The 21,427-nt window shown below is 41.1% G+C and overlaps 1 protein-coding gene across 1 annotated transcript; it reads right to left on the reverse strand.

The window, feature by feature from the left end:
- Positions 1-4,876: 4,876 nt before the first annotated feature.
- MSGN1 (mesogenin 1) lies at positions 4,877-6,720 on the reverse strand. Its single transcript, XM_052809905.1, has one exon. It carries the CDS (start codon positions 5,471-5,473, stop codon positions 4,955-4,957), a length of 519 nt encoding a protein of 172 aa, XP_052665865.1. The 5' UTR covers positions 5,474-6,720; the 3' UTR covers positions 4,877-4,954.
- Positions 6,721-21,427: the final 14,707 nt, after the last annotated feature.

The following is a 21,427-nucleotide window of genomic DNA, read 5'->3' on the forward strand; positions in this document are numbered from 1 at the left end:
CCACCTTCCACGTGTGATCCTTTAAGCACTGGGGCATATTCTCTCCAAGGGACTTACTCTCCCCACCAAGAGGGAATTTGGCCTCCTTGCCATCTTCAGGGTGCTTGTCTAGGTGTTGGTGCTGCTGGCGGGTGACACACTGCTGCACCCCGTTTATAGGGTGGGCAGAGAAGTTGTCACTCTCCTGAGTTCAGGCAGGAAAGCCTGCCCTGGAGAGGGAAGCTGTACAAGTCTCCTGAATCCTGGGCTAATACTCCACCTACTAGGCTTCCTCCTTTCCATTGGTGTGCCTTCTGCTAAACAAAGCAGCATCACTTATTTCCAGCTGCACCAGAACAGCCTCTGGTCTCCGAGGTACGGCACAAAACCCAGAGCCTGTCCTCATACTGTTGATAGCAGCAATTCCTCCCTCCAGCAGCACCAACTGCCTGGCTGATGGCACCAGAGGAGTTAACTTGTATAAAACCCTTTATATGTAACTGCCTGCTCTGCCCTGAATTATTCTTCCATAATAGAAGGGTTAGGATGGCTGTGGGGCAAAAGTCCCTCTTTTCTCTGGCTTCTGAAACTTCAAGCGCTCTGTCTCTGTGATCACACCTGGTTTGCCCCCCTCAGCAATTCACCCTGAGTGGAGGTGAGGGTCCAGCTCTGAGAATGAAGAGCTGCTCAGGAAAGCAGCTGGTGGGGTCCTGCCATCTCACCCATGATGTGGTGCCCCTCGCTCATCTTTTCTCCTGCCTTCAGCCTCTTTCACTGCACTGCTCTCCACTGTCTTTGGGCAGGGAGAGCGTATGGGTAGTCTGGGCTGTTTCCCTCTGGCTCAATGCAAAGTGTGGGTTGGTTGGTTTGTTTGTTAATGTCTGGGAGCACTTGTTTAAAAGGCAAAATATCCACTTGTAGTGTGCAGCAACTGATTCTGGGAACAGCAGGATGGTGTAGTCATCAGTAAACTGAGAGTTAAGGACTAGTAGTTCAACCAAATTGCCAGGTTTAGAATCTCAGGAAAACCTTGAGATACAGAAAAATCTGTTTCAATTAATTAATTTCTGTAGAAGATCTTATAATGTTCTTCATCCACTTTCTCTTTAGTATTTGAGCACTTACCTGCTGCCCTTTCAGCTTTATGACTAGTCACTCATGAAGTATAATTTCATGTACCAATTTCTTGTACGAGAAAACTGTGAATGCAGTAGAAAACTATGTTTTGGTGGTGGTGGTTTCTTTAGTACCCATGTTCTGTTCTGCGTGTTAGTAAAGAATTTCAATGATATGCTAACCTGGAAAAGGGAGAGCTCTTGGGGCTGGAAGAATTCATTTCATTGTCTGGGACTAAACCCCAGCTCCCTTTCCTGTAACTCTTCAGCATGGAAAACAACTCTATCCCTTAGGCAGAACACATTTTAATTCCTCAACCGTGAACTTCTAGTGATTGTTGGGCTGCTACTTTAGCTTTATTTCCATGTAGATTTTTAACATATTGTTGAGAGAAGATGCTTGTATGTGAAAGATGTCCTCTACTTCTGTGACTCATGCAACTTTTTCAGACTGAGGTTCCACTTTTTTTGCCTCTGTTCTATGGATTATTGTGGTGTTGCTGTTGGAATTCAATATAGCTTTAAGGACCTTACATGCAGTCCTGGAGGCTAGATCTCATACCCTTAAGTGGGAAACTTAACTTGGTCTCTTTCACATCAGTTAAATATCCTAAATTCCTGGGAGTAAAGGAAAGAGAAAGGAGGAGGAACCTTAACTGTATTCCATTTTATTGGAAAATAAATAAAATCCATCATTTAGTATCACTAGGACTTGTACCATCATGAATATAATAATTCAGACTGTTTCCTGTGGATCAGTGAAATGTCTATGCCAGGGGAAAAATTACAAAGGGAGGGGTTTAAAGAGATGCTCTATGTCAGGTAGAGCAAGAATTCATTTCTTTCTATGAGGGGAGAAAAACCTGGCAGCTCCTAGGAGATCCCAGTTACAGGCAGGTACTGAACGTACCTGTGCCTCCTACTCGTACGCTTCAGTCACTTCTCGCACACACGCACGCAGGTGGAAGGAGAGAGCCCCTTAAAGGAGATCAAACAAATTAAACCATGCAAGAGTACAATGTATTCTAGTAAACTAAGTCCATCTTGGACATGGGCTTTGGTCCAGCTGCAGCACAGGGAGTGATTTAGGGGAGACTGTTCCCTAAGGTCAGCTTAGATGCAGCCATGTCATGCTGGAGCTCAAAGTATTTAAAAGTATAGCAGCAGCTACAGCAATTCTGGGGCTGGGGAGCAGGCACAGGCAAGGTCTAGTTCACTGGCACAGAAGCAGTAACGTGTCCTTCTGAAACTTGAAGCCTTGCCTTTGTGCTTACTTAGAGCTGTTGCTCCACCTTGGATTTCCAGGGAGACAGAGGAACTCTAGAGACACCTAACAAGATATAGCCCAGCACGTTCAGGCCCTTCACCTGCCACCTTCTCTGGGATGGTGGGAGATGCTAAGCCTGAGCCACTTTGCAAATCTGCAGGCTACCTCCCACTGGGACACTTCTGCACAGAGTATTACTTAGCTTTGTATATGAGCAGCAGCCTTCTGAAGTTATTAGCTATCAGAGTGTTCACTTGTAGATGGGTAAACTGAGGCAGCAATGCTGGATGACCAGCCAAGGTCACAGATAAACTAGCAATAAAAGTGGATCCTTCTACCTCCTTGTTCCTCTGCTTTAACCATGACCCTATAGGCTTCCCTAGCTGAAAAGCATAGTCATTACCTGTAGTTTCAGGCATGGAAGATTTAAGGAACAAGGTTAAAAGTCTTCCCAAGCATTGACAATATACCCAACCGCTATACTTGTGAATGATGATGGTCTTTAACATCACAGAATGACAGGGCTATCTTCCTGTGCATCTGCTGGTGGTTTGCCAGCACAAGTGAGCAAGTACCCCTTTACAGCTGTCAGTGACAATGAGAGCCTTTGAGAAAGGACATGGGATCAAGCTCTCAGTTATGGTTCTGTGCAAGATCCCATGGGCAATGTTCAATTTCACTCTTGCAAAACATGATCCAGCCTGACCTTGTCTATGTGGCTCTTTATCTGCTCAAATCTGGATCAGCTGCACAAGCTTATACTGGGGAATACTATGCTGATATTAGTACTGCCACCTCATACGCACATAAAATTGTGTCTAGTCTGACAATTTTATAGGGCTTTAAAAAATGATTCTACTTATATTCTTGCTGAAACCCTAAAGCTTGAGAGAAATCTAACATTGGTTAAACCAAAACAGAAGCATATGGTATATGCTTAAATGTGGTTACATCTTGAGTGACAGTGCTACCTGCATAAGTTTGAATGTAGCAGCTTTTTTGAGATACTGAGGGATTTCACACTGATTGCTCCAATATGCACGTACCACGTGAGAAGAGCACTGAGGCAGTTTAGGCTGAGCCTTGGAGAAAAAAAATGTACAAAGACATTTCTTTCCAAACAAGCAGAAAGAGGGAAAGAAAAAAGAGAAGGATGCAATAAAGTTTTAGCTTTGCAGTGCTCTGCTACAGGATGTATCTGCAAACCTAAGCCATCTGCCCCACACAGACATGCTGATCTATCCATCCTGGTGAGACAAGCCTGTTACCTCCTGGCTGCTGCTCTCTGTGTGTCTTACATCTCCCTGTGGAGAAAAGGTTAATCTGACTTAATTAGCTCCACACAGCTCGGCCCTCGGTTTTGCTCCTCTCTGTGCATTGCTGGCCTCAGCACAGTCAAGTCTTACGAATCAGTCTGCAATGAGATTTACAAAGCAACCCACATTTTTTGGTGGTGTGGTGAGACCTGTGTGATACCTGTCAGATGAAAGTCAAAGTAATTAAGGATTAAGACTATGTCCTCCGTTGTTTGGTTTTTGAAGGGTTTCATGTGCGTGTTTTACAGGACTGTTACTAGCTGTAGGAAACAGCTGATCTGACAGCTTTTAATAAGGAGACATTATGGTTACTAGAACCCTCCTAGGTTGCAGTACACCTTGAGGATAAAACTTCCCATCCTTCTGATACCTGAATCAATTTATTTCATGTCAGAGGGAAGGAAGATAACTTGGCCTAATCTTATTTGTTCTAGCAATTTGATGTAAAAATATCTTCCAGCATTTATCAGGCATTAAAGCAAAGGGGTTTTATACATTAAATACAGAAATATTGCACATTTCTGTATATATTAATAAAGAAGATAGGATTTAACAGCAGTTTATCTATACAAAATGTCAGTTTGCTTATATTTCATTTCTAATATTTAGCAGTCATTGCTAGATTTTACTTATCTATCAATCAGATACATAATACAAGATACAGACTATGACACTGATATTTATTTGTTTACGAGCAAAGATGTTCTCACTATTACTTAGTTTCTTGATTTTTAGGTACAGTGGAAACGTGGATAAATAGACAATACTTCAACTAACTATACATGTTCTTCCTCATCCTAGTATTAAAGTGCCTACAAATCAATACACTTAGTATTCTTAGAGTGTTGTTGTCATTTACTTTTTTAAAATTCAGTTTAAAACCTATGGATTTACTATTGTCCTTATCGAATAGAAGATCAGTCAGAACAGCGACACGTAAATCCTAGGAAGATCAGTTGGGGTTTTTTTTTTACTTTTGTATCAGACTAGGTTTAATATTTCTCAGAAGCTTATTATTAAAAAAAAAAAAAAGACATAAAAAAAGCAAAAAAGCAAGACTTCTGTCTCAGCAACTCGCAGCTCAGGTTTTTAGGCAATCCTACATCACCTTCCAGCATCGCGTCCTATGTACCACGGTGGCCCTCGCTCTCCCTCCCTCGCTCCGTCCTCCTCTCGCGCCCCACGCCACCGGACTCTGGCAAGGAAGAAATTTTGCTGGGTTTTTTTTTTGTTTGTAAAGACCCTGAGCGTGCCGGGGCGGGTGCCCCGGGTGGGGTCTACGCCCTCTTGACGCTGTCGAGGAGCTCCGTCAGTTCGCTGATGTACTTGATGGTGTACTTCAGGGTTTGTATTTTTGTGAGGGGCTGTCCCCTCTGGCTGTAGACGGGGGGCAGGTAGTTGCGCAGCGTGTGGAGCGCGTCGGCCAGGGTCCTCATCCGCAGCTTCTCCCTCTCGCTGGCCTTCCTCCGGCGCTGGGCGGACATCCGCACCTTGGTGCCCTTGGGCAGACAAGCCTGCCCGGGGCTGGGCAGGTAGGCGGGGGGGAAGTCCACCAGGCTGTAGCCCACCAGGCTGCCGCCGCCGCCGCTGCCGTAGGGGGTCTCCGCCACCGCCGGGCAAGGGGACGAGGAGCAGGACTCGAAGGAGGGCGTCGGGGACAAGCTGTGCGGAGACGAGACGGCGTGCAGCTCGAAAGCCCCGGCGGCGCTTTTCCAGTCCCAGGAGGACAAGCAGACGGAGTGCTCCGAGCCCAAAGCGTCTTCCATGTTTATCAACGTCTCGTGCAGTTTGTCCATGCGGGAGGAGCGCGCGGGAGAAGCAATGCCCTCTGCCCGCCAGCAAAGGCTGAAGCCGCCGGCGGCCGAGACCTTTTTATGATGGAGGGAGGAAAGTGACAGAGTGGGAACGCGGGTTTGGCGAGAGGAGTTCAAAGGAGCGCCACAAGTGCTAAGATGGAAAATGAACTCCTGATGTGCTAGTTTCTTCTCAATGATAATTATCAACCTTCAGCTAAAAAGCCTTTACGCTAACAGGCGACAGCGAGAAAGGAGGAAAAAAAGATTATCTTCTCGCAACTAAACCAATTAAGGCTGCGCATCTACGTGTAACCTTGCGCTGGCGGGATAAGTAGTGAGAGAGGAAAAAGAAAATTTACAATTTTACAAAACAATTTACAGATGTAGAATTTAAAGATAAGGACCGCTAAAACAAACGCTGAATTTAAGCCACCGAGCCCTCATTTCTGTGAAACTGAAGGCAATGGCACTACAGCAGTGATCCATGCTGACTGCTGCTGAAGTAGTCTCTCGTTATCTGCGTCTTAATCATAAAAGCCAAAGATAGTTTGTTTGGATTTGCACGTGTTATGGCTCTGTGGATTTCCCTTCTCATTAGATTGTAACTACCTTCTCTCTGGATCACTTTGGTTTTCAACAGGAGAAAGGAGGAAAGAACAGCAATGCATTCCCTGCAGTCTGTAGATTTATCTGCTATTTTAAATCACGACTGGAAAATCAAAAAGGAAGTCTGAAATTATAAACAAAGTCGAAGTCCCATTTAAAAAAAAGAAATAGGAAAACGTAATTAAAAAAAAAGTTCAGGAAATAAATTAAAGTGTATAAACTTTGGGCCCAGACAAATGTTTTACATAGAAATTTAATTCAAAGTAATATACAGATTAGACATGTGTAAGAGAAGACTAGAAGCTACTTCTGTAAAATTTTCTACCTCTAGGAATCCATTCTTCTGCCAAAAAAATCCTTTTCCAGCCCTGACTCAGTGCAACAGTGAAGTTCTATCTTAAGCAGTTCAAGTGAAAATGTATATCCTATAAATTAATAGCATTAATAATGAGCACTTTTCATCTCTAGGCTTCAGAACAGCTTACAGTGGTGATTAATGATCTCTATTACTCTGGGGAAATGGATAAGCAGAGGCAAGGAGTAACTTGCCCAAAATCACACAGCAAATCATTGAGAGCCAGGAAAGCTGTCCAAAACTACTGAGCTCTGCAGCTCTACTGAGCAGCTCGGCTGCCAGCCATGACTTTGTATCAGCCCATAATGGAAGCAAAATATAATATATAATGAAAAGAAGGGGAGAAAGAGTGCCAACCTGGAGGAAAAAGAAAAGCAGGATTTATTTTAGAGATTCTTTCTGTGTAACGATCTCTGTGTGCATCATAATCTACTCTGAAAAAAGGGGGTAAACACCTCTGAATGGCACATAGCCGAAGCAAGCTGAGGCTTTCTGGAATACACCATTTCTCTCCAGTTGTGAAATCCTCACTACAACCACTCAGAAAAAAACCCAATCCAATAGTCACCGTAGTCATTAGGAAGGCTTTTGTGAATTTTTGTGAGTTTGGGATCAAAACGTTGGGAAGTAGCTTGTGGGAGACTTACTGATTTTATGCTGAGATGAGTAAGAAAGAACCAAAAAGTGAAGGATTTTTGCATTTCAGCCCAGGTTGAGAGAGTTTGACCATGATGACGTGTATCCCATGCAGAAACTCAGGGAACAGCTCCCCACAGTCAGGATTGTTTTGGGTTTTATGGTTACCCTACTGTATTCTGAGCTCTGCTTTACTCCTTCTTTAAGGAAAATGAGCTGAAACAATCCTAAGAATCGCAAATGCCTGCTACAGATTAAAATTAAGACAAGATGAACGACAGGTATTTTCTGTCACTTCAGTGAACTGAATGAGTTTCATTTAGCATCAAGACAATGGTCACAAGGCCATAAGTCAGACACAAGGTCTAATTTAGCATAAATAGGAGACTCAATTTTGTCCCAGTTAAAATCGCTCTCCCACTCTTTTTCTCTTTTCCTCCCCATATTTGTGTTTATAGTGCCTTTTCCATTTGACGTGTCCTCTGCTCTTATTTTATGTCTTTCCCTTTTTTGGTAAACACAACAATTAAAAGCCTACAAATAGACAAAAATCGGGATGGGGAGGTGGAAGAGGAGGAACTTCTACCAAGGTGTGCCAAGAAAAAGGAGCTTGCACATATACATATGTGTGTAGATATATAGGGAGAAATATATTAAAAATACACATATTGAGCATATATATATATACATAAACTGTTCTGCTCAGCAGTTTTTATTTTGGAATCAAGTGTTAATTAAATGCAGTCAAATTTAGAAGCAAAAGTTTCAACAAGTCACTTGTTTGCTGACTATAAACAATGCATGTTGCCAGTTAATTTATACCCCTAGCCTATGGGTTTATCATAGAAAGTGTTGCTCAGACACCAAAGGGGAAAAGATTTTGTGCATATCCAAGATGCCATTGCTGTAAATGACAGGTGAACACAGTCAGATTTCACCTCTGTATTCTTATATATAAGGATTCGGATAAGATTAGCCAGGGAAATGCAAATTATAGCAATAGCTATATCTTTTCTTATAACTTATGGGTAAATGTTTAGAGTGACCAAGGCAGGATATTAGAGTATGTGGACAACTGCTCTGGTTGCATGAAAAATCACTAGATCTTATAAGCTTATGCTTTTGTAAACTGTTACATGGACAAGAAAAAAAATTATAGGCTTTTCTATATTAATAGGTAATACGGGGCTTATACTTGAAAACTGCCTTGCAGTTGTGCATCCTGTTTTATTACCATCATGCTCCCTGGTGCTATTTTAGTTTGTACCCACCTAGTTATGTCCCAAACATTGCCTAACTGCTGTTCAGGGGATGCCACCAAGGGCATAGGGGTGAGCAAAGGGCTTACCCATATGAAAGCAAGCTTTGCCATTAACACGCGTCTTCAGAGCCAAAGAAGGGGCTGTGGCCCTGTTTGCTCTACTGGTATAGATGCAGCCGAAGGTTCAATTTCGAAAAATAGCCACCCATTTCTACCCACAGTCCCCAGGTTCCCAAAATGTACTCACATGAAGTGTGCCTCAGTTTTGGCCAAATCGGGAAGCCATGCAATGTCTCTCTCCACGATCCCTGTATGATCCATAGCCTATGTAAGTCAATAGAGGCTCATGGTATGGAGCTGGTCTTGGATTAGCTCATTTTGGATAGCACTACGTTTCCACCCACAAGTATGAGAATCCTCAGTGTTCTGGTTTCAGCTGGGATAGAGTTAATTGTCTTCCTAGTAGCTGGTATAGTGCTATGTTTTTGTGTGAAATTATCTTGCAAAGTAGGGACAACAGTAACAGGCAAAAATTACTGGAAATGGTAGAACGGTTCACAGTGTTGTTTTATAGCAGGGCCTTAAAAGTACCGTACAGAGGAAGGCATAGCTACAGGCTGGATACCAGGTTTATTTTTCTATACCCTATGACTATCTGATGCTCTCTCACTAAAGACCTAAGAAAGTCTAGTATTTCAGGTGGCACCTTCCCAGAAAGAAAATCCATGGGGAAAAAAAAAAAAAAGTATTTGCAATCTTTATTTTATTGTCTCTCTTGCAAATTTTAGGAATTCCCTTTTTGTCTGTCACTAATGTCAAAACATTGAAGGGTAGTGAGATACGAGGCTACCACCAATGAAATATGAATTAACACTTAAAAAATTATAAGGCATTTTTCTGCTTGACTGATAGTTTTGATTTTCATTTCAGTAATTTATTCTCCAGTATAAAGGCTAACACCTCAATCTTCATCTCTGAATGAATTTCTGAATTCATTACGGAAGGGAGGAGAAGTACGGATGCATGGAACAAGCAAAAATTTTTCCATTAAAAAACCCACACCCATGGAATAGAATATTTTTAGAGCTTCCATATGTGTCTGATTCAAGTTTTAAATTTCAAACAAGTTGTCCAGATAATCGCTGTCATCCATGAGTATGGTAGATAAATGCTTTTTTTGTGTACAGTTATTTAAGGACTGATCTGCAGGGGTTTTTTCTATATTAGCATCTATTTCCACCAAGCTGCAAGTTTGGTAGGAGAAACAGACTTGTAACAATACGTAAAAAATCATATCAGATGGGAAAAATGCAGGCTGAAACTGAGTAAACATGGATAAATGTGTTTCAACAACACTAATCCCATAACAGTCAGCCTTCTTTACAATTAGGACAGAAATCTAATCTTATATTATTGACAAGAAGCAGATTGTACTAGTATCCTTGTAGAGCACTTAGACGATAAAGCCTCATCTTGCAGCTTGTACCATGAAAAAAATATCTATTTCCCAAAAGCTTTTAAAGTCACTTCATCTCTTATTAAACAAGAGGTTTCCCAAGCATTAGCTGCTATGCCGCCCACTCACTGCGGAGGCGGCTGTTACCGTCCTGCTTTACAGAGGCGCAGACGAGGAGTCAGTCGCCCGTATATAAAACGTGGGGCGAGCAGCTGCACGTCTCACTAACTCCAGCAGATGCAGCAGGTGTTCAACACTTCTGAAAAATAGTCTTGAACACCTCGGTTTATGCTCAAGCTGGCAATAAAGGAAGGAAAGGATCCACCACATTTGTTTTCCAGAGTCACATTAGCCACCACACGATGCTCCTCTCCTTTTTAAGGCTTTCCCTCAATTTGGATAGATGTATTTTTTAAAAATAAGTAGACTTTGCAGATTTTTTCTGCTTGTGGAAGATGATTTAATCTGGGTCCAACCTCAACTGAAATAAATAAGACTTCTAGGTAAGCAAGCTGGTCAACAAATGCATACTTTTTTTTTTTTTTTTTTGAGGTCAATATGCCAAAGAATACAGATGAATAGCCAGCTACAATTCCCAGAGAGAAAGAAGGCAGTAAGAGAACCAGGACTGATCCTGAGTCCAGCCCTATGAAACGGAGCCTACAACCCTTACTATAATCAATGAAAACCACGTGTAAATTGGATGTCTAATTGTTATTACCACCTTTGGCCAAACAAACCTGTGGCTAGCACAAGAGAAAACATTGTTATTAATTTGTAGTAAGACCAGGAATAGGCAAGTTCTAGTGCTGTTAAAAAGTCCTGCCATAAACATTTAAAACCTTTCATGTTCTCAAGGGCACAATTCCAAAATGCCAAACTAAGAGCCTGCTCATGGAGAAGAAACAGTCAAGTAAGTACCATTGATTTCACTGGGGCTTTGCATAGTGACAAGCATCCCTCTGGCGTTGCCCTGGCAGGATCAGGACCTATCTATTTGCTTTACATCCTCAAATGTAAGTATTTGATCCTCCAAATAGTAGCAGTCCCCATCGACTGACAAGTGACATCAGCTCCGCAATTCATTTAAAACATCTGATCTCCAAGCAACTGGCTTCCCAGATGAAAAGGCCTATGTGTGGAATTTACACCTACCCACCTTTTAAGTAGGGAGTTTATTACCTAGTGGTTTTCAGCTGATATTTAGGAATGCCTTTTTAATACCCCTGTTAACAGAAGTTGAAAGGAGGTTCAACTATGTGGTTGGTCTTTAATGTCTACTGGTTACTTCAGCCAGAAGGACAGGGCAAAGCTGGGGGAGGAAGGGGAGCCTAACAAGGTTTATTTTGCTCAGAAAATAAGAAGTAACAGATATTATCAAAATAATAGAAGCTCTTTCAGTAGAACTCCATTATTGGTTAGTGCGGCTTAATTATATCAACTTTCACATTTGGTTTTAAAAAAATTTGTCTGCTGTAATGAAGTGGATATATTCCAGTTTTTCATGGGAGAGGTGGAAGGTTACCTGTTAAAAATATTTCAAAATCATCATCAATGCCTCCTTTTCTACCCAAATGCATACATTCAAATTTAATAAACGATAAAGTACAATATAGTTTATCTCCAAGTGTTTCTTTTAGTCTCCCCATGAACAGCTTGATGATTGTCTTTGCCATGTCTGATAGTGGTTTCATAGGGCTTTTTAAAAGACTGGGATAGCACCTAAGGGTTTGTACTTTTGTTTTCCTGCTATTACAGTGGGCTTTCGTGTCCCATGCTCTAAATAGTTCATTTTGCAGCATGATGAATTTTCCAAAACTAGGTACATCTTACAGGAAATTCCAATAGCCAGGAAAATAGCATTAAAATCTCAGTTGTGACTATTTCTAGTCGAGCTGCACAGCTGAAGCTGGGTGTTTGTGAAGGGAGCTATTTTTCAATTGCTGTGATTACATTTCAGCTCAGGCTGTTCCTTTTCATCCACTGAACCTCCTCATCAGTATTTGCTCATTTCTTCCTCCCCCGTGTCCTAGCACTGATGTGCAAAATTGCTGCGTGCTGCTTATAGAAACCATGTTTCATCTCAGTGCTGAATGAAGTTATGCTCTGGGCACAGCCTGCAGTTCAGTTTAATAATTATAAAATGGATCGATAGTCTGAGTAAGAGACACCATACAAGTGTTAGATTACAAATTTTACTTAGCTCTTATATATTTCACGTTCTGAAATAAAGCGCTGTGTGCCTGTTCAAGCCACCTTTCACAAGCACGTGGTTAACCCGTGGGTGAGGACCATTGATTTTAAACTGCAATCATGAATTTCTTGGCAAGTTGCTAAATGTTAATTTTAATCACATCCAGTCCCACAAAAAAACCAAGTCTGTCCTTCAGTCTACTGACGAACACGAATGGCATGTTGTTTGGGAGGTTTTTTTCATTTGCTCTGAATGCTTCCATGAATTTTGCAGAACAAATTAAACTCAGTGTTATAACAGTCCCATGAATACATCTGAGTAAAACCGTTCCCTTTTTTTTATAGGTAACGTTGCAGGTACAGATGTTTTCAGATTGTACCGAAATGGGGGAAGTGGTTAATGCATGGGAGAGCAGAGCCGCCATTCAGAGGGACCTGGACAGGCTGGAGAAAATGAGCCGGGAGCAGCCTCGGGAGGTACAGGGAAAGCAAACGCAAACCCCTGCGCCGGGTGGGATAACCCCACGCAGCAGCACAGGCTCCGGGTGACTGGCCGGGAGGCAGCTTCCCAGAAGACCCGGGGAACCTGGTGGGTTGACAGAGTGGAGCAAGCCCAGAGGAGGGTCACCAAACTGGCCAGGGGGCTGGCGAACAGGGTGCCTGGGGAGAGGTCCAGGCAGCTGGGTCTGTCCAGCCTGGAGACGAGAAGGCTCAGGGGACACCTTACCGCTGCCTGCAGCTGCCTGATGGGAGAGTGGAAAGAAGAGCGACCAAACTCTGCAGAAGTTCACGGTGGAAGAAAGAGAGACAATGAACACATCAAGTTCTGAGTCTTACAAGCCTTTGACCTTTCAGTGATGCATTATAGGTTTCCTGCTGTACTTCTGGTGATAGAAGAAGACACTGATCTTTTTCCTGCCTGATGAGATTTTGGGGCAGTTGTATTTGGGTGACAAGGGCATGGTGCAGAGGTCAGTATTCTCCACCACCGAAGACCCTGCTCCCTTTTTTTGCCTCACGATCAGCTTTTATTTTCCACCTCTTCCCAATTTTTCTACCTCTAGCTTGTCCCACTATGACTAGTCATTATTTCTTTTCCTCTTTTCTCTCTTTTCTTTTCCTTTCTCTCTTGTTTTTTTTAAGATTTCATCTATTTGATTTTCAGTCTCTTACTCATTCTTTATGGTGCTTCTTGATACCAACAGCAGAACACGATGCCTTTTTTTAACATACCCTACCCACATAAATCATACATCTCTGTTTATCTGCTCAGCTGCATGGATAAAGTTAATCTTAGAAGCAGGAAACATTTAATTATCCACTTGAAAAAGGCTTTTCAGGAAGTCCAAAGCACAGGTTATCGAATAGTTACAGCAGTTACAGTATATAGCTACAGATAAGGGCTCAGTTAAGGTTGTAAAGTTGCAAGAAGTCATTTACTTCTGGCCACTGCTGTTTAGAAAACTCTTATATTATCTTCATTTCTATTTTGAAACACATGACAGAACAAAAAAACTAAAATCCTACCAGGAAAACGTATGTATGGGCCAGTAAGTCAAGCTTATAAATCTATTAGGTCAAACAAAGAGAAGGTAAACAAAGAGAATGTAAAATGTAGAACTAGTGGGAAAAAGGGATTACTAATCAAACTCTTAGCTTGCCTTCACTCTGAGAGCCCATTTAACTGTATGCTGCTGGCCACCCCCTCACTCTGATGAGACACAGACATCTGGTTTGCACCCTGCCTAAGTTCCTCCTTAGTTAATGGTAATTGGGATGTGTAAAATCGGTGCATGCATGAATAAGCAGGTAGATCTTACAACAGCAGGCATGCAAATCTTGAGAGCAGCTGGTCCTGGCTAAAATTCTGCTCTCTTAGGGTCCAGTTTGCTGCAAACCAGGGAGAATAGCAAAGCACTGTCTGGAGAGGCAGCACAATCACACGGATGGGAAATCAGGTCACAAATGTCCTGTTTTCAGCCCTGCCACTGACCTGCATGATCATAAAAAGACCCTGTCTTCCTCTCCTGCTCCCCCAAATCTCTCCCTACCTTAGATACAGACTGTGTCAGTGGAGGGATTACCTCTCTGCAGAGCTCTTCTATATGATGCTCACCAGAGTGGTCAACTTAAAGCTTGTGATGCTGTCCTATTACAAAATACTGCATAAAATGGAGACAGTATCAGAAAAAAAATTAAATCTAAATTCTCCAGGTAATATTGCTTTAAGCCAGTTGAGCCCCCAGAGAAGCGATTTTCTAAAGTAAATACTGGCAAATGGGCTGTAGTATAAAAAAAAAAAAAAAAAAAAAGGAATCTTCAATTTCCCTGACATTGACCTGCCCTGTCAGGCTGGGATGCCCATTCATCAGTCTCTTGCTCTTATCTGATATCTGACATTCTGTGATGAGTTGAAAGCAAAGTAACACAGATGGATAGTGCTCTCTTTTGAAGAACAAAATGTACCAGGAATGAATTTTCAAGTACATTCAACGTGAAGTTAACTCTTAGATTGAAGGAGCATCTTTTAAAGGAGAGGGAGGGGAAAAAAAGAAAGGACTCAATAGGGCTATAGGGGATTCCCTATTAATGTGCATATAAAGTAAGCTAACATTTACATAGTCCCTGCTACTTTCAGTGTACTTCAGACAATGGCTAATCAATACTCATTACACAGCTTTAAAAAGGCTGAGTATTCTGGGGTGGTGAGCCGCATCCTCCCAAATACAACATACAGCCTGAAGCCAGTTATTTGGCCAGAAACCTCCATCCCTGGAGTTTTCCTGAGATCAGACGGGCTGTCCTCCTCCACGGAACCTAGCAAGCCATGTCTCCTTTCAGAGGAAAAGCTCAGTTTGGAGAAATATCATTTGCTCATGGCACAGGAAGGAATTTCATGCAGGTAATTTTTAATTAGTGAATGCAGTCTACCTTAGGCATCAAGTCTGAGATGAGAATGAAATGAACCACTGGCTCACAGACCTGGAATTAACCATTACGATCCAGCAGAGAAATCAGCTGATTATATTAAATTTTAGACAATCATGAGGGATACAACAGTCCTGTTTCAAATATTCAGCTTTGTTCCTCCTGAATCCTGTCACTCCCTTCTTATTTTGAGGTCAAATGGTAAACATTAAGAACATCCTTCATATATCCTAGGTTATACACTTAATTTTACTCACATATGCTCATGGTGCCAGTAACACCCTGATTTTTTTTCCAAGACTTCCTCTTCTGGCCAGAGGAGAGAGAGTTAATTTATTTTTCTTTAATAACAAAGCAAAAATGTAAATAAGATTTAAGAAATGGCTCCATGGCTGTCACAGTCTTTTCCCAAGCTTGCTAGGTGCCAAAATTCATGTCCTATGGTAAGAAGTTCCATTTCAACAATAAATTCAAACCTACAGAAGCAGCCAATCTTTACGGCTCAGTGGGCTTTACATCAGACTCTGTATTCCTTTAAAATCTTCCATGAGCACTTTCTCTAGCTTAAAAGAAACTCTAATAAAAGAGGTTCAAATATATTTTGTCTTACGTTATATAAAGGCCACTCAAATTCAGCAATAGAATATTTTCTGGACACAAATTGTATAATTATTTTTTCTAGTGTACGTTTTCAGGGTAACTTTCAGAGCTACTTTTGCTCCTGGATCTTCCACCTGGTAAAACGTGCATGTAGGTGTCTGGCCAGGGGCACAAGCACTGGAGGGAAAAGATCAAAGGCCTATAAACGTGTCAAACTTTCAAATGCAAATCACCTGCTATAACGCTGCTGAGAACAAATCCTTCATTATCACCATTCTGTGAAAGGCTTAAATTAGCCTGAATTGGCTGAAAAGAACAAGAAAAAGCAAGCCATTTATCTTCCTGTGAGTTTTATTACCTTTAGATTTATTTGGCTAATGGTTCAATAGTCCACTAATCAGAATATCTGCATAACAAATTCTTCAAATGATCCATAAATAAAATATGTGATCACATAGTGTTGCTATTAAACCGAGATCTGTGACAGTAGGTTATTAAAAGAGTCCTTACAATAAGCCACTCTTCTTAATCGCCAACCTATGAGCTACCATGATTTATGTACTAAAAATTATCAACTGGCTTCTTAGCTTGAATTACATTTAGGGGAATTTTTCAATGTGCACTTCTTAAACTGTGTGTGCTCGAGATAGATGCCATACTCATCCTTATTTTAGGCTGTCATTATTCTGAAAACATAATTACTTTCTTAAATGGTACTATGTCTTGGGTTTTTTTTTTATAGATAGTTTCAGTATTGTAATAGAATATTTGATTGATCTAATTGACTAGAAGAGCAGGAGTTAAAAAAAAATTGCACTATACTTAATCTTTATTTATAAGGGCAAATGCTAGCACTCTGTTTTGTTAAATGAACAACTGCAGAGAGATTTGTTAAGTGAGCTTCATTGGGATCTTTGAAAGAGGATAAGCCTTGATCAGAAAGCTCTCGGTCAGGCCGGACAAGGGGTTGTCTGAGGGGAGCTCAGCAAGCATCTTCAGAAGGTGTCCTTGGCTGGGTCTGGTGAGACTCCCCAGGACATCTGTGTTGGTAACCGTTACCTGCACCAGGGACACTTGGTACCTCACTGGCTTTTCTGGTGGTCAAAGTCTTGATATATTCCCCCTCTGAAACATCCCTTCCTCCACAATCAATCTCCCACTTGGGTTACAGGCTGAATTACATGATCAGTTAAACACAATGTACAAGCGAGGGTCTTTTCCCCAGGGGCAAGTAACAAGTTTATATGAGTTCATACAAGTCTATACAAGGTTATATAGATATCTACATGGATGTCACGTCACAAGGACCCTACAGCTTTGAAAGCCTTTCCCCATTCACTGTCATGTCAAAGCATTTCCAAGTCTTGGGCTTCTGTGGTGAAAGTGGCCTGGCAGTTGGAAGACATTTATGGTTGTTGATAGTAATTTTTTCTGCATCTCTAATTCATGGCCTCGCAGCACAAAATATTTTGTTTTGTTTTTTTAATACGAAAAAAAGAAGAAAAAAATCCCCAAACTTAATTTGCTGGTATTTTACAAAATAAATATGCTATCACTAAGAATTTGTTGCGAGGTCAACACCACTATTATTGGAAAAAATAAAATTTTCTTGAACAAATTTTTCAGTTCTGTGTACAAATCCAAGCACCTACACAGCAAGAGCCACATACCCATTTTACACAGTTATATACTTCAGCTTATCAATGCAGGGAGAGGAATGTCCTCTCTATAAGACCTCCATGGTGGGCTACAGATAACAGAACAAGCAAAGGACTTTGCTTGTGGCTTTTAAAAAATAATTTATCAATTCTGCTAGACTGCTATACGGAAGTCAATCAGCTATTATGGGATACCTGCCAGCCCACCTTCCAAACCACTAACACCCCAGACTGCAACAGGGATAGTACTGGATAAGGTTGGGTTTTTTTTTTTTTAAATAGAATGAAACTTGGCCTTTGTAGCTGGAAAAACCCAAAACAAAATAAAATGGAAAATGTCATTGTGAATCCTGCTTGCTTTCTACATTATATCTCAGAACCTCTTAACCATAGGATTATCATAGTGTTTTCTTTTGGTATGGCCAAAAAGAATATTCATAAATCAGAATAACAGCGTAACATATTCTATGAGGTTTTATGATTAGTGTACTAACAACCATAACAGTTAGTAATTGAGAGTAATACTGGGGGAAAATATAAATATACCATCAACTGAAAAGAGTATTTCTTTAGAGATCACAAAGAAAAATCACGAGGCTACAATTTTTCCCTAATATCTACCTTGCAAATTCTAAGCAGTCTGCAAGCAGTAAGATTTGGGATTTTTAGAGAGGTTAACAAAGAAAAGTCCAGAAAACAGAGTGACACCTTCTTTAATGATGGCATATCTGCAGACACCAAAACAAAAGTGTAGTTGTGCTTGGAGATGCGTGGGAGCAATCCCATCACCTTCACTTGGACTTGATGGTATGAACACCTACAAATCCCACACTTCTTGTGCTGTTCAAAATAAATACACAGAGAATGCAAACCACTATCATCTGAAGCCATGCTGTAAAAGCTAGTATTTTCAGTTTAAAAAGGTAATAGAGAAGCAGAAGTAGATGCTGGGCTGTACGTGCCTTACTAAAAATTATGGTAGGAGCCAGACATGGGGAGGAGAGCAGTTTGGCACAGGTTTATACAAAGGCCGAGCTGCTGAACTGCATGCCTTGGTCTATCCCAGGAGGTTATTCCGAAACTTATAACACAAGTGCTTGGGAATTCAGGATTAATATATGCCTTATGCCATCCCACCGTAGTACCTCTTGCTCCTCTGCTGTATCTCTTAAACTTCTCCGTAATATCAGCAGCACCTTTCTCATGTCTTTGATAACCCCCCCATGGCAAAAACCAGCTTTACTTCCTCATGTCCCCCCATGCATCCTCCATCATTTTTGATCTGCCTGATAGCCAAAAGACAGCCCATGTCACAGCCTAGGGAAGCACATGTGAGCTGACTGACCAGCTGGCTGTCATCAGAGCCACTGCCGATTTCTTTCCATCAGGAAGGCATGAAAAGTCTTTCTCCCATCCCTGAGCAATTGATCATCAAAAATTTATAAACCTGAAACCATCAAATTTGGTTGAAATTGGCCACTTGTTAAAAAATATCAGTGAAGGACAAAGGCAAAGAAGTCACACAACACAGACAAAGCAACTTTCCGTAAGGCTCCATGCCCATAACTGAGTGGTGTGGCTCCTTTCCCAGAAACCCATCCAGACCGAGAAGGGCACTGAACCAGTTTTCTCCTTTTCCAACTGAAATTCTCTATTTATTATGAACTTTTATGAAAAAGACATCCCACATTCTTCTGATCTATCCAACAGAATAAGAGAGGCCTGATTAAGTCTACTAAGCAGTAGTTCTGGTTACCCGCTCTCAGTAAACCTTCAGATTTCTATAAACTCAAAAGAATGTAAGAAACTGGCAGCCTGTACTGCTAAGCAAGTTTTCTGGAGAGAAGTAAGATTTACCCACTGTCAAACCACAAAAACAATTTAGGTATAGAAAAATGCAATTAATAAGACTGTCCCAGTGCCATAGAGTCATCTATGAACTGCTAATTGCCCACTCCTTCAGAAGCATCCCCTGTGAAAGATGCTGTCCTTCCCAGCAGTGTCTTCCTAGGTCATACTGACGACATCAGCCCTGTAACTAATTACAAGAAAATAGACCACTGCCCCTGTTTCTAACTGGCAGATCTTATTTGGTAAAGAGACCATTCAACAACTACAAAAACTAGCAACACATTAATCTGGATAAGAAGTCTTATAAAGCCTCTGTACAGTAGGTGTGCATGTGGCTCTAACTCCGGGAGCCCTTTGTTCCATTAAATTCCAGGCTTTGGGGAAGCTGAGCCTGAGCACAGGGCTCTCTTCCACCCAGCTGCAGATCAAGCACCAAGTTTAGCTCACCAGTGCAAAAGATTCAAAGAAAATGTCTACAACACATCGCAGTGGGCTGAGCTATAGAGAGGCTTAAAGGCTAAAGCTGCTCTGAGACCTGGCATTCATGTGGGACTGGAAGACAGCCTGAATTCGACCTGAAATGAGGCCACAAATTTCATGTTTTTGCAGCAGATAAAACTTGGACAGTTTCTAGGGTTTGGGCTGTCTTGTCTGTCTGTTATTTGTTATGTGGTGTCACTGCCAGGGCAGCACTGGGATGTTGGGATGGAGGAAGAAGACAGCACATAAGGGTTCATCCAGTAAGTTTGCCCCACAAATTTATCCAAAGCAGACCATGCTCACAGTTCCTCCCACCATGTCCTAAAGAATACCCATAGCTGGCCACAGATCCAACCTTTGTCAAGAATGTTTGGTAGGACAACTAACCTGGCTGTGAGCTTGGCTAGTGCTCTAGCAGAGCAAATTGCATTTTAAAATAAGATATTAAAATGACATAGATACTGATGTACAGCTACTTCTACACTATCTTGGCACTAAAAATATCCCTGGTTAGCTTCTTTCCTTAATTGTATTTCAGTCAGACAGCTAATTCATTTTAAATATCCATCAGGTGGAATTTTGGTATACGTAGCTGTTTTCATGGAGCAGTATTTTCAAAGGCATGTCCCTTTTTCCAGCTGTGCTCAGTCTTTGAAGTGACAAAATCTCTCCAACTCAGTCAAGGGAAATTGGGGTGGGGGGTGGAGACAAGGATTGGGTTTAAAGAACTTTTAAAGTTTGATATGCAATTAATCTTATTAAATTAAGTTCAGTACTGATAGTAGCTATGATGCAGGATACACGAGCAAGAGAACTGTGCAGAGTGGTTGTGTCACCCATCGTAATTTTGTTTTCTTGAAACAGTTAAAGTGTTTTGTTTCCTGAAGGAAAAAGCGCTAAATCTAGCGCCGAGTTTACTGTTTTGTCAGTAGCACTTGGGTTTATAACAACTCTCAATAATATTCTAACCACAGTTTCCTTTTAATTGCTGATATAATATGGCAGGGTTTGGCACCTTTTTAGACATGAAAAGACCATCTTGTCTCAAGTAACAGCTGCCATTAGTCTCTTTCACCACTATATTTCCAAGCATCTTTCTTGACATAAGAGCACAGAGCCAAGCCTGTGTAAATCCTCAAAGAAGTCAAATAATCCCCTTCGCAAATTGGGAAATTTGTCTGTTAACTAGAAAAAGATTTATCAAGTTCACCAATTCTATCAATAAAGTAGAAATTGGTAAATGCAATGAAAATTAATTTTCCTTCTGGTAAACATGTTCACACATGTTAAGTATTTCAATAATGCCTTCAAATGAAAAAACTAAGAGCATGTGTAGCTTGATAGTGGCACATATAGACATTGAGGGGTGGTTGGTTGGTGGGGTTTTTTTGTTTTTTTTTTACATTATATTTCTTGTAGCTCTCTATGTATATATTCCACGTAAACAGTATTTATTTTCCTTTCTGTTTGATTCCCCATGATGCTGAAATAGTGAGTTACAATCACAAGGAAAGTCAAAGAAATGTTTCCCTTTGTTAAGCTACACTAAATAAATTTGCTGCATCTAAGTAGATGTTTAATACCGTTTATAAGTGGAAATAATGATATTTATACTGCGAATACAGAACCTATGGATCTGCTCTATATCTCTGCAGGAATCATCCAAGCTAGAGGGACGCCGACATCAGGAGTGATAGACCAGGTAAAGTACTCGGGCTGGCACAGTAGTTTTGCAGAAAAACTTTCAGAAAAGTACTTGAAGAACAAAGCATCCTTTACTTGCCCCACCTCCATAGCAGATATATTTTTGCAGATATATTTTTATTATTTTAGATGAAGCACCCTGATAGAGCCTGTTTAGGCTGACCAGGACAGATGATAAATGAAAATATATTCAGGGTCATCAGGCTGATACATCATATTAATTTAT

Source organism: Harpia harpyja, chromosome 15 (assembly GCF_026419915.1).
Source record: "Harpia harpyja isolate bHarHar1 chromosome 15, bHarHar1 primary haplotype, whole genome shotgun sequence".
NCBI classification, from domain to species: Eukaryota; Metazoa; Chordata; class Aves; order Accipitriformes; family Accipitridae; genus Harpia; species Harpia harpyja.